This window comes from Thamnophis sirtalis, unplaced genomic scaffold (genome assembly GCF_051295495.1).
Source record: "Thamnophis sirtalis isolate CommonGarterSnake01/CBP01778 unplaced genomic scaffold, rThaSir2_p1.2 scaffold_4, whole genome shotgun sequence".
NCBI lineage: Eukaryota > Metazoa > Chordata > Lepidosauria > Squamata > Natricidae > Thamnophis > Thamnophis sirtalis.
Window position 1 is genome coordinate 6,468,474 of NW_028261384.1, and position 13,251 is coordinate 6,481,724.

The 13,251-nt window shown below is 44.4% G+C and overlaps 1 protein-coding gene across 2 annotated transcripts in view; it reads right to left on the reverse strand.

Moving 5' to 3' along the window:
* Window positions 1-13,251, reverse strand: part of DLEC1 (DLEC1 cilia and flagella associated protein) — a 78,233-nt gene that overhangs the window by 38,785 nt on the left and 26,197 nt on the right. For both annotated transcript variants that reach the window (XM_087712416.1, XM_087712417.1), the window contains exons 14-18: window positions 10,632-10,824; window positions 7,293-7,351; window positions 5,437-5,608; window positions 1,636-1,729; window positions 427-557 (exon numbers count right to left, since the gene is read on the reverse strand). In XM_087712416.1, coding sequence (XP_087568542.1) covers window positions 427-557; window positions 1,636-1,729; window positions 5,437-5,608; window positions 7,293-7,351; window positions 10,632-10,824 — 649 coding nt within the window. The remainder of the gene's footprint in view (window positions 1-426; window positions 558-1,635; window positions 1,730-5,436; window positions 5,609-7,292; window positions 7,352-10,631; window positions 10,825-13,251) is intronic.

Consider the following 13,251-nt stretch of genomic DNA (forward strand, 5'->3'; position numbering starts at 1 on the left):
TATGTTTATCCGCTCTTGTAAACAGATACAGCGAATAGATTTTCTCCAGGATAATCTGTTCCTAAACACTACCCACTAACATGAAACCAAACATCCATCAGGACCAGAAATACTCAATCTCTGAAGCTTTCTGAAATAGCCAGATGTTAACAAGATTGAAGGATGCAGGAATGACAGCCTCTCTCCGTTCTGTTCCTCATTTTTTCCCGTTACAGTGGGAATAGCTATTCTCTGCTCGATATCAGCAAAATAATAAGACATTTCATATATTTAAATCTGGTATCCTCATACATGCATGCATAATCCATTCCTCCTGGCCCGATAAAGCATGAAGACATCTCTCAGAATTGCCAGTCAAGGTAACCATAGAGAGGATGTCGCAAAAATTCACCTGAAAGAGGTGAAATCTCTTGAAGACCTTCCTACCTTAAAGTCGGCCTCGATGTACAAAAAGACGGGATCCTGTGAGAAAGTGATTTCACACTCTAGCTTGTGACAGGAATGGCCTGGCTTCCCTCCTGTGATCACAAACTCAAACACATGACTTGTGCCTGCATCTAGAAAAGACAAGCCTCTTACACTTATCTGGGGGATGGGAGGAATGGGGGAATGATACAGATTTTTTAAAAAGCCAACATTTTTTCCCAAATTAAAACCAGCAGGAAACCCTATATCATTTGAGACAAATGGTTGTCCAATCTCTTCTTGAAAACCAGCAGTGATGGAACACCGACAACTTCTGGAGGCAAATTCTGTTCCACTGATTACCATATATTTTTGGAGTATAAGACGCACATTTTTCCTTCAAAAAAGAGGGTGAAAATCTTGGTGCATCTTATACAGTGAATATAGCATTTTTTTGCCTCCTGAAACCCTGCCCCTTCACCAAAATGGCCGTGCATAGCTTGTAGGAGGCTTTCAGAGAGCTCCTGGGGGCTGGGGAGGGCAGAAATGAGCAAAAAAAAGGTGGTTTTTTGCTCAATTTTGCCCCCCCACCAGACCCTAGGAGCATCCTATAAGCTTCCTAATGTCCTTTTTTTAAGGGTCATTTTTTGCTTGTTTTGCCCCCTCCACCCACACCCCCAGGAACACTCTACAAGCCTCCTAAGGGCTATTCCTGCCCCTTTGTTGAAAAAAAACCAGGCCCGTTTTTGTGAAAAACGGGCCATTTTGGGGAGGTTTGCAGAGAGCAAAAAACTTTTTTTTTAATTTGCCTCTTCAAAACCTTGGTGCGTCTTATACTTTGGTGAGTCTTATACTCCGAAAAATTGTTCTTGCTGTCAGGAAATTTCTCCTTAGTTCTAGGTTGCTTCTCTCCTTGATTAGTTTCCATCCATTGTTTCTTCTTCTACAGGTTCTTTTGAGAATAGGTTGACCCTCTCTTCTCTGTAACAGCCCCTCAAATATTGGAAGATTGCTATCATTAGACATTCCCAGTTCCCTTAATCATCAGATGGTTTAATCTCCAGGTCCCTAATGATCTTTGTGGCTCTTCTCTGAACTTTTTCTAGAGTTCCTACATCTTTTTTATATCAGGGGGACCAAAACTGGATTTAGTATTCCAATTGTGGTCTTACCAAATTTCCTTATTTTAATGTTCCCTTTATTACAGCTAACAATAAAAAGATATTTTACCTAATTTTCCGATAGAAGGTTCAACTTCCACTATGTCGCAGTCAAAGATTTTCCCCCATCTAAATGTGATGGCAGAGTTGCTGTTATTAAGCATCTACAATTCAAAAAATGAAGGAGCAGTTAATCCCCTCATACAGGATAAAAGTCTTCATTTTCATTTAATTAAAACGCAGATCGCATTTGAATTACGGTCACCATTAGGACCAGAGCTTCCATGGCTAAGCAAGGCAGTTGCTAAGTGAATTGTGCCCAATTTTATCACCTTGTTTGTCATGTTTGTTAAATGAATCACTGCAGTTGTTAAGTAAATCATGCAGTCATTAAGCAAATCCAGCTTCCCCCTGCTTTTTGGAAGCCAGCTGGGAAGGTTGCAAATGGTGATCACACAACCCCGGGATGCTGCAACCTTCGTAAATATATTGCAGTTGTGAAGCGCCCAATTTTGATCATGTAACCATGAGGATGTTGCGTTGGTTGTAAGTTCAAGAGGCAAGAATAAGTTGTTTTAAGTCAGGAACTACCTGTATGTAAAACATAGTTTCCCACAAGGCAGCCATGTCCAATTTGCTGCAACAACAACAGCAAACATTTAGCACAAGCTGTTGTGGTCTACGCTCCACTATATTAGATTATGGAGTATACCGTAGGTAGTCCTCAACTTACGACCACAATTGAGCTCAAAATTTATGTTGCTAAGTGAGACATTTGTTAAGTGAGTTTTGCCTCATTTTACAACCTTTCTTGCCACAATTGTTAAGTGAACCCACCACTGTTGTTAAGTTAATAACACGGTAGTTAAGTGAATTTGGCTTCTCCATTGACTTTGCTTGTTAGAAGGTTGATCACATGACCCCGGAATACTGCGACTGTCATAAATATGAGTCAGTTGCTAAGCATCTGATATTTTGATCATGCAACTTTCATAAGTATGAAAAACGGTCACTTCTTTCAGCGCTGTTGTAACTTTGAACCGTCACTAAACAAACTGTTGTAAGTCGAGGACTACCTGAATTATCCCAAAGTACACTTATAGAGATGACAGTGACCAGAAAGAGAAACGCTATTAATTCAAGGAGGGATCAGAAGGATGCGAATGAGGAAGACGTAAACATCAATAATAAATAACTTATAGAGGACAGTAATAAGCCGTTTCTTGGATGTGATATAACCAATTGTCAGGCACAAGAAAAGAAGAATCTGATTTACTAACGGCAAGGGCAAATTGGCATCAGATAAGAGTCAATGGACTTCAAAGGAGAGGAAGGACTTAGATCTTTTTCGGAGTGGGAGGGGGTCCAGGCTGATGATACATTTGGCTCTGCCCTTGACCAGGTGCACGGCACAGAATTAACAAAGGCAGCTGGCAGTTCAAGCCACCCCTTTATTGCTCCAAATTGGCTCAAATGCTCCCACATTTCTGGCAAGTCCCAGAGCAAAGTGATATCTATCTATCTATCTATCTATCTCTATCTATCTCTCTCTCTCTCTCTCTCTCTCTCTCTCTCTCTCTCTCTCTCCCTCCCTCCCTCCCTCCCTCCCTCCCTCCCTCCCTCTCTCTCTCTCTCTCTCTCTCTCACACACACACACACACACACACACACACACACACACCTCCAGCAGCCTCTGGCTGCAAGTAGTCCAGCACAACATGGCTGCAAAGCAAGAAATCCAGCAGGGGAAATAGAGGAGTCCAGAAAGCGAAGGAGAAAGGCAAGTAATCCAGAAATCCAGAAAGAATGCAAGGAGAGTTCAAAGTCGGCACTCAACACTCCATGAATTCAGTGTTTGTTCCCGACAAATGACCCTCCCCACAGTGTTTCCTTAATTCTCAATCCCCAAGTGTGCCTTGTGAAGAGAGGTGGGGTGCTCTCTTCCACAGGAAGCCGGCTCAGTCTACGCTGTTCTCGCCTTCTCTCCACTCTCCGTGCTGGCGGATTAGGAGCAGGTGGTCCTTGCTCATTGCGTGAGCTCTGTCTCCTGTGCTCACTGCTTAGCCTCTCTTGGTCATCTTGCCCCCTTTCTCCCTACTTACAAGCTGTCCCAATCCTGAAAGGCCCTAGCCCCGTGATGGCGAACCTATGGCACCTGTGCCACGGGTGGCACATGGAGCCATATTTGGTGGCACACCAGCTGTGAGCTCCAGTGTGCATGTATGCGGCGGCCACCTGATTTTTCACCCTTCCGGAGGGCCAGGGGGGGCGTTTTCACCCTCTCCAAGCTTCAAGAAAGCCTCTATAGCCTGGGGAGGAGTCACGTGCGCATGTATAGGTGGGTGGGGAGATTGAGTGGGCACATGTGCCCGCATGATAGCATATGCACGTGCACAATTTTGGCACACCGTAAGAAAAAGGGTTGCCATCACTGCCCTAGCCTGACTTGGCACGCTCTTCCGCGTTTTCCTCCGAAGCCAACGAAGCCACCCCCTCAATCTCCGTTGACTCTAGTTCCAGCTGATCTTCCTCTGCAGATTCAGGCTCCGACAGGGGCATGAAAGTCCTCCTGCTCAGCCTGGGCATGGCCTACCTCAACCTTGCAGCCAAGATATCTTTGTGTCTAACTAAGGTTAGATCGCCAGGACTTAATCTGATAACATGGATTTAAGGTTTAGATTGATGCAGGATTGCAATGTAAATGAGAAGCACAGACAGTCTTCGAGTTACCACAGTTCATTTAGTGACCGTTCAAAGTTACAACAGTACTGGAAAAAAATGACTCATGACCATTTTTCACAGTTACGACCTTTGTAGCATCCCCATGATTTTGTGATCAAAATTCAGATGCTTGGCAACTGGTTCATATTTATGACAGCCGCTGTGTCACAGGATCGATCCCCTTTTCTGACGTTCTGACAAGCGAAGTCAATGGGGAAACCTGATTCACTTAACAGCCGAGTTACTAACTTATCAAGTGCAGTGATTCACTTAACAACTGGGACAAGAAAGATCATGAAATGGGGGCAAAACTCACTTTACAAATGTCTCACTTAACAACAGAAATCTTGGGCTCAGTTGTGGTAGTAAGTCAAGGACTAGCTGTATAGAAGGGGAGAATAAAAGCATACCTGGGCAATCATCAAATTATCTGTCAAGCATAAATCATTTTGAAATATTCTTTCCAGAATAATATACAGGTAATCCTCGACTTACAACAGTTCATTTAGTGACCATTCAAAGTTTAAACAGCATTGAGAAAAGCGACAGTACCGTTTTTCACACAAAACCATTGTGGCTTTTGTGGCATGTGATAAAAATTCATACGCTTGGCAAATGACTCATACTTATGACAGTTGGGTGTCCCAGGGTAATGTGATCACTTTTTGAGACCTTCTTCCAAGCAAAGTCAATGGGGAAGCCAGATTCACTTAACAACCTTATCACTTGTTAGATATCCCCCCCCCCCAACAAAGGTTTCCACCACGGTCCTCTGTTCCGGTGGGAACAGAGGTTTAATCCCATTGGTCAAAGGGTGTGACAGATCCCTTTAAAATGGGATGCTGCCTGACCTGTCTTAAGCCGGATGTTTACCTGACTTGTAATAAAGAGTTGTTGTTACTGGAGCCTTTGTGTGCCTTTCTTTACCCGATCTAACATCACTAAATTAACAAACAAACATGGCAGAAAGATATCACAATGGGGCAAAATCCATTCAACAAGTGTCCCACTTAGCAACAGAAATTTGGGGCTCCATTGTGATCGTAAGTTGAGGACTGGCTGTCCTTATTATACGGAGGTAGCATTCCTTTACAGATGAAGTTGCACAGTCAATCCCTAAACTCCACGTGGATGCAGAAGAAAAAATTACCTTAAACGTTCTCCTAATATTCACACCAATGTAGTTTTCTCCTGGAATGATTATAGCAGAAGGTTCCAACAAGACCTGGAATGGTTCCGTGGAGCCCTTGGTGTCGATTTCTAAGACAATCACATCTTCCTTTCTCCGTTCTCCATTTTCGTAGAACTCTGAATTCTGAATACTGCATAGAAAATAGGCTTAAAATGGCTCTTGGAAAAGTATCCCGAAAGGAACATCACCAGTGCGATTTTTTCCTTTAAGAGAAACTGTGCTTGCACAGTTGCTTCACCAATATACTAGCAAGCTTTCAAATGATACACACCCCAAATATTATCTTTTTCAGGGGGGGAAGGGATGTATCGCTATAATGTACCAAAATGGAAAGGGGGAGGAAAGTAAGAAAACTTTCATAGAAACACAAAGCTATGTTTATGTACCCGAACAAAAATGAACAAAGCGACATATGTTAATGTATTACAGCAGATATATAAAAGGGGGTCATTCCACATAACGATTTACCACAGGGAATTGTGCTGCTCACTTTTTCCATTGTAACCATAGAGAACCAATTCAAAGGTCTAGGAAGATCCTCAGCCATCCAAGATCATAGTTGCATCAAAAAGTGGTTTTTAATTTTTCGAAAGTAAAAATCACTTTTTATGCAACCAGTTCAAAAGCTGAGGACAAACACATTTGTTCCTTTGATTTTTTTTTTACCCCACTTTTATTACTTTACAAATGACTCAAGGCGGCAAACATATGAAACACGCATTCTTCCTCCTGTTTTCTTCACAACAACCACCCTGTGAGGTGGGTTGGAGTGAGAGAGAGAGAGGGACTGGCTCAGCCACCCGGCTGGTTTCTAAGGCGGGACTAGAACTCACCATCTCGCAGTTCTTGGCCCAAAGTCATCCAGCCGGCTTTTGGGCCTAGGATGGGACTAGAACTCACCATCTCCCAGGGGTCGGCCCAAAGTTTTCATGCCTAAGACTAGAAGTCACTGTCTCCTAGTTTCTAGGCCACATTTTAAGCACTACACCAGGTCAACCCCATCCTCTCTTCTGCTGCCCAAGAAAAATTATTCTGTTTCTTAAGTGTTGCCTTCCCGATTAGGAGCAAACCTCACTAACCATTTTAGAACTCTCTCTCAAGCAGACAGGACAGGACTAAACTGTAAGACATATTCTTCTTCTTCCTTTCAGGAATCCCAACTAGGGGCTAGCTCAGTGTTGGTGAACCTTTTCGGCACCAAGTGCCCAAACTGGAACGCATGTGCATGTGCGTGCATGCGTGTGCACTACAGTGCTGGAAATCCAAAGGCCAGCTGGCCGGTGCATGAGTGCCTGTTTTGGGGGCATTTTTGGCCATTTTTCAAGTTGTTTACAGTCCTTTTTTTGGGCCATTTTCTGGGCCATTTTCATGCTGTTTTTTCTGGACATTTTCCTGCTGTTTTCATGCCAAAAAACAGCCTGGGAACTGTCTGGAAAACAGCTGAAAAAAGGCCCGAAAACAGCCCGGAAAACGGTGCCCACGAAGACCAGCTGGCCGGCATGCATGCGTGTGCCAGAAACCACCATCTGACTTGATGGGAGGAATGGAAGGACTTATATTCCTCTTCAAATCCTTCTGTTCCCCACCATCCAGAGCTGAATAAGCTTCTTGGATGAGAAGCGAAATGTCTTCAAAGAAAAACCGGAAAGTCCAGTTGCCTCTTGAAAAAAGCACCTTTGGGACAGCCAGCGTGAGTGGCAACCATAATTCCAGGCTCAACTGCAGCCATAAATTGAGGGCTACCTGTAGTCTAATTGGCCAAGAGTAACAAAATAGGAAGCTATCCAGATCAGAAGGGCGTCATGGAAACTTACCAAAGTGAGGCTGGGATATCCTCCAGCACTATTTGAAGCACACTGTGATATTCCTTTAGCTGTAACAGAGGAAAAAAATAGTGGTCAGTTTATGTACAAAGAACTTTCAAAAATATGCATATTGCTTACTTTTAAGGTTACTCATCACGGAGCAGAGCAGTAAATGTTTATCACGATTGAAGCAGTTTATTATCTCTGAAGTTGGGATTTAAGACTGGGGGTAAATCCACACAGCACCCCTCAATTCTGAGCACTTGTCCACGTGTCTATTGACTTCCCACAACTAAGGCTGTCCCAGCAGCTGTGGAAATGGAAGTGCATCTCTTTTAATTGTTCTGCCTCACAATATTGGCGGACATGCTCTGCCCCAAAAACCTTGTGGCTCCAATCGTTTCTGCTCTATCCTTGTTTAATCTGCTCCCTTTGTCCGCCCCTGTGGTCCATTCTGACTACAAAGGAGACTGGAACTCTACATTCCGCAGCTACTTCCCTTCCCCCACCCACTTCTTCAAAATAAGTCAATACAGGGCAGAATCTGGAGAGTGTGAAGCTTTGAAAATGAATAGCCGTGCCAGGTTTAACTGGATGCGTTATCGGAAGGACCTGACTCTTGCGAGAGTGCCTCCTGCAAAAGTTATCAACACATTAACAAATTAAACTTTCCAACAGAATGAATAAAAAGCAAGCATAAGGAAAGAGGACATGGAAACTATTTGGAACAGAATGACGGGTGGGTTCATCTCTATCTTCTATCTATCTACATGTATAAAAATGGCTTTGTGTATGTATGTTCCAGCATAAGTCTGGAATGCCTCGAGCAATTTCAGTCAAACCTGGTACACAGATGATTTACCCTCTGGAGAAAAACACTGTGGGGCTAAGACACCTCTAACACCCCTCAGGATGTGGGTTCTGTAAAGATACAGCCTGTTGTGCCTCCAAATGGCTTCTACTGTACTGCCTTAAAATGGCTTCTACTGTACAGCGCAGTGGAGTTGCCATGGTAATGGCTTCACAGTACTCCACAAGAGGAATCCCTCTGGTAAGGGAGAAAACCCAATATTAGAAATTACATATGGTCCTGACATTTTCAACAAGGCTTTGATTATTTTACAGACAAATGTATGGCCACAATCAATAAAACATTACTGCAACTCGGCCTGCCTGCACCAATACGACAACGACACAATGTACTTCACACAGATAACATACGAGAAAAGAACTACGATGTTGAACAGCTTAGTGCACATATCGCGGACAAGAAGCCACTTCTAAATCAAGATCATAAAAAAGCGTATCAAATGATCATGGATCAGCTAGCAAAACCGCTTTGGTCGCATTGACCGATGATCTCTGGAGAGCTAGGGATGGAGGCCGTGCTTCCATCCTAGTTCTCCTTGACCTCTCAGCGGCTTTCGATACCATCGACCATGGTATCCTTCTGCGACGACTGCGGGAGATAGGGGTGGGCGGCACTGTTTTGCAGTGGTTCTCCTCCTACCTCTCGGACAGGTCGCAGTCAGTGTTGGTGGGGGGGCAGAGATCGTCCCTGAGGCCCCTAACTTATGGGGTGCCGCAGGGGTCGGTCTTATCCCCCCTACTGTTTAACATATACATGAAACCGCTGGGTGAGATCATTCGGAGGCACGGGATAAAATACCATCAATATGCGGACGATACACAGTTGTATCTGTCCGCCCCGTGCCAACTCAATGAAGCGGTGGACGTGATGAACCGGGGTCTTGAGGCCGTTAAAGACTGGATGAGAGCAAACAAGCTGATACTCAACCCAGACAAGACCGAGTGGCTGTTGTGTTTTCCTCCCAAAAATTTGACCAACGTACCATCACTCAGGCTGGGGGGACAAAATTTATACCCCTCAGAAAGGGCCCGCAACTTGGGAGTCCTCCTGGACCCACAGCTGAGTTTTGACCACCATCTTTCAGCTGTGACCAGGGGGGCATTTGCCCAGGTTCGCCTGGTGCGCCAGTTGCGGCCCTACCTGAATCGGGAGGCTCTCACAACAGTCACTCGAGCCCTTGTGATTTCCAGGCTGGAATGCTGCAATGTGCTCTACATGGGGCTGCCCTTGAAGAGCACCCGGAGACTTCAGCTAGTCCAGAAAGCGGCCGCGCGAGTGATCGTGGGCGCACCACGGTTCGCCCACATAACACCGATCCTCCGTGAGCTGCACTGGCTACCTGTCGATCTCCGGGTGCACTTCAAGGTCTTACTCACCACCTATAAAGCGCTCCATGGTAGTGGATCTGGCTATTTGAGAGACCGCCTTCTGCCAATTACCTCCCTGCGTCCCATCAGATCGCATAGAGTTGGCCTCCTCCGTATTCCATCCGCCAGTCAGTGCCGACTGGCGACTACTCGGAGGAGAGCCTTCTCTGTTGCGGCTCCGACGCTATGGAACAATCTCCCCGTGGAGATTCGTACCCTCACCACCGTCCAGGCCTTCCGCACAGCCCTCAAGACCTGGCTAGCCCGTCAGGCCTGGGGATAAGTTTACTTTCGCCCCTCCCGAATGTCGAGTGAATGTTGTGTTTTATTGTTTAATTTATTCTTGTTCACATTTCTTTTTGTATTTGTCCTACACTCCCTCTCCCCTTTTATTGTAAGCCGCCCTGAGTCCCCTCAGGGAAAAGGGTGGCCTATAAATGTACAATAAATACCAAAAAAAATATAAAAAAACAACAAGGTGGTATCGCTTTCCTTGACGCTTCTGAGGGCACAGGGAAAACGTTTGCAACTAATTTAATCGTCGCTGAAATCAGGGCTTTTCCTGTCTAATACAGGATTAGGATAAATAAATACACAGGCAACGCCGGGTTATCAGTTAGTACCGTGATGACAAACATATGGCACACGTGCCCAAAGTGGCATGCGAAGCCATGTTGCCTGGCACACGCAGCGGTGCCTGTTTCTCCCCTGTGTTTCTGGCTTGAACAGGCACACAATGATCGGCTGACCTTTGTACAAGCTGGTCTTCTGCTTTCTGGCCTGCGCATACATGCTGGCCAGCTGATTGGTGCATGCGCGTGTGTATGCGCAGCAGTAAGCATAAGACTTGCTGGCTGGTGCTCATGTGCATGCCGGAAACCGGAAGTTTGTTTTCCAGCACCCACATGCCCAGCTCCTTTTCCTGGTCGCAGCTCAGACGAGTGCGCATGTGTGAAGTGCTCCCTTTTTTGGCACTCGGTTCCGAAAAGTTTTGCCATCACTGAGCTATTATGTAAATTTTGAATTACATATTTTCGTGAAGTATTTATTTTATCGGAAAAAAGACAATGCAGGCCGGGTCTTTTTAAAAAGCCTGGTAGGGAACCATACCTGCTGTGGGGAGAAACAGAGGGTGAATGGATGATCGGAATGGGGCTGCAGAGTCCCAGAATTCGGAACGACGGAGAAAGCTGTCCCCATATCCAGGTTGTACTTTATATCTGCAATGTCCATTTTCCCTTCCAGTGTTGGTGACTGCAGGTTGGGCTTCACTATCTGCCAGAAGAAAGGGAGTTCTACGTGGCTGTATAAAAGACAGTAAGAAAGAAATGCTTTGGCAACCGTCCTTTTTTCCTGCAAGGTAAGACATGGAAGAAAACTCTTTTAAGTTAAATATCGATAAAGGAGAATATTTGTAGCTCAGCGATGAAATGAGAGATTCTTGGAGTTCTCTGAGCTTGGCTGTTTTCTTTGTAGACTTGGCAGTCGCTGATGCATCCAAACAGGATAAATGAGCGGGGCGGGGGGGGGGGAGGGACAACTAGTCCCAGTGAGACTGAATTTCCCAACCATCTTGGATTCAGCACCAACAGTTGTTAAATAGGAAAGAGGATCTGCATCTGCTTCATTTAAAACTATAAACCTCTCTGAATGAAAGAGATGTACAAAATCCCCAGGCAAGGAACTTCTATCTATAAGTAAGCTACTTTGGACAAAGTTAAAAGCCATTTAACTACCTTGCAACTATGGGGCTGGGGGACCAGGATACTGTTCTTCCAAAGGAATCCAGCAAGTTGCATTCCAGGTCTCCAAGTTGATCGCCTACAGGTAACTTGATGCAAATGTCTCACAGCAAAGCAGGTGAGACACAAGGCTTGGTTCTCACCTGTTACCTATCCCTTTTGGCTGGCTTTGCCAAGTGTGGATTCAGCAGCCTTCCACAAGCTATGCTACTGAGCTATGGCTCAAAAATCTGCTAGCTCCATCACCAAGCTATGATTCACCCATGTTGGAAAGAGAGGAACAGTGAAAACAACAACATGCTCATGTTCTGGTTATAGAAGGCCTCAGGTTCCAGACTGCAAGCAGTAAGGCCAGGAAATGCTTTGGTCTGCTGGTTGCAGAATTTTGGAATGTGAAGTCTACATATCTTACACCGGCTGAGACACACTGCTTTAGAGGATAGTTATTAACTAATCAGATTGTCCTACAACTTAAATACCACCTGGCATCTTATTTGGCCCTGCCCACAACACTGTCAAATTATTTACTAAGACTGTATTACTATTATTCTTCTCATCCTTCCTAGTACCTATCTCTTCCCACTTATGACTATAACCATGTAGCTTATATCTTTACGATTTAGATTGTCTTATTTGTTTCCTGGTTTGATTTGATCGCTTATTAGTAACCTATGACTATCACTAAGTGTTGTATCTTATGATTCTTGATGAATGTATCTTGTCTTTTTATTTACACCGAAAGCATATCCACCAAAGACAAATTTCTTGGGTGTCCAATCACACTTGGGCACAAATAAAGAATTATATCTATTTATTCTATCTGTTCTATTTTTCTTCCAGAAAATCCTGCCTGGGCAAGGGACTCAGGCAGACTGGAAGAGGAGAAATTCTGATGACAAGAGTGCTAAGTTAGTTGCATTTACAAGGAGTCCTTCACTCACAACAGTTCAGCGAGTGACCATTTGAAGTAACAACAGCACTGAAAAAAAGTGGCTTATGACCATTTCCTACACTCATGACCATTGTAGATCAAAATTCAGGTACTTGGCAACTGACTCATATTTATGACGGTTGCAGTGTCCCAGAGTCATGCGGTCACCTTTTGTGAGCATCTGCCAAGCAAAATCAGTGGGAAAGCCAGACTCGTTTAACAACCACGTTACTAAGTTAACAACTGCAGTGATTCACTTAACAATTTTGACAAGAAAGGTAATTAAATGGGGAAAACTTCACTTAACAACTGTCTCACTTAGCAACAGAAATTTGGGGCCCAATTGTGGTTGTAGGTCAAGGACTCCCTGTACTCTCCCTCATGCACGTGGCTTGTATATTCTTCAGGGCAATTTAATCAAAAGAAGCGACTCTCCCACAAATACAAAAACATTGGCTTCTAATTTTTCTTCATGGCATTGTCCAGTTATGTAACTGTGTGCATATTTTATTTTTGTTTTCCATTGACTTTACTCCTGGCAATCACCTAGAACTGCAGTGGGTTGCAATGCAATTCATCATTAAAATAAATCACGAAATCAGTGACTACTGCCAGCAAATGCCTTTTCAACATGCCCTAATCAGTCAACGTACGAGACTAGAGTCTTAAAAGCAGTCACTGTATGTCCAGATAGAGCCATCAGTTAAATCATTATGGGATAGTTCCCATGGACTCTTTTGTTCCTCTATCTGCTTGTCCCATGGAAATCTGGACATCATCAAACTTAATCGGCTGGGCCATACTTGGTCTAGCAGAGAACAGACAGGAAGCTTTCTGTTTTCTATGGAAATCAAGCCACAGAGTCTGTACTTAACCTCACCCTGATATGCCACAATCTGGGTTTCTTTGTGCTTTCTGTGTTCTTTGGTTATATGGCCCTTTCTCCTCTTCTTTTTGAAAAGCAAAACTGATCAACTGCAATGGAGAAATTTGGCCTGGGATATTCAAGGGGCTCCACATTGGCCCTGTTCACCCAACACTATGATCTAGGTCAGTG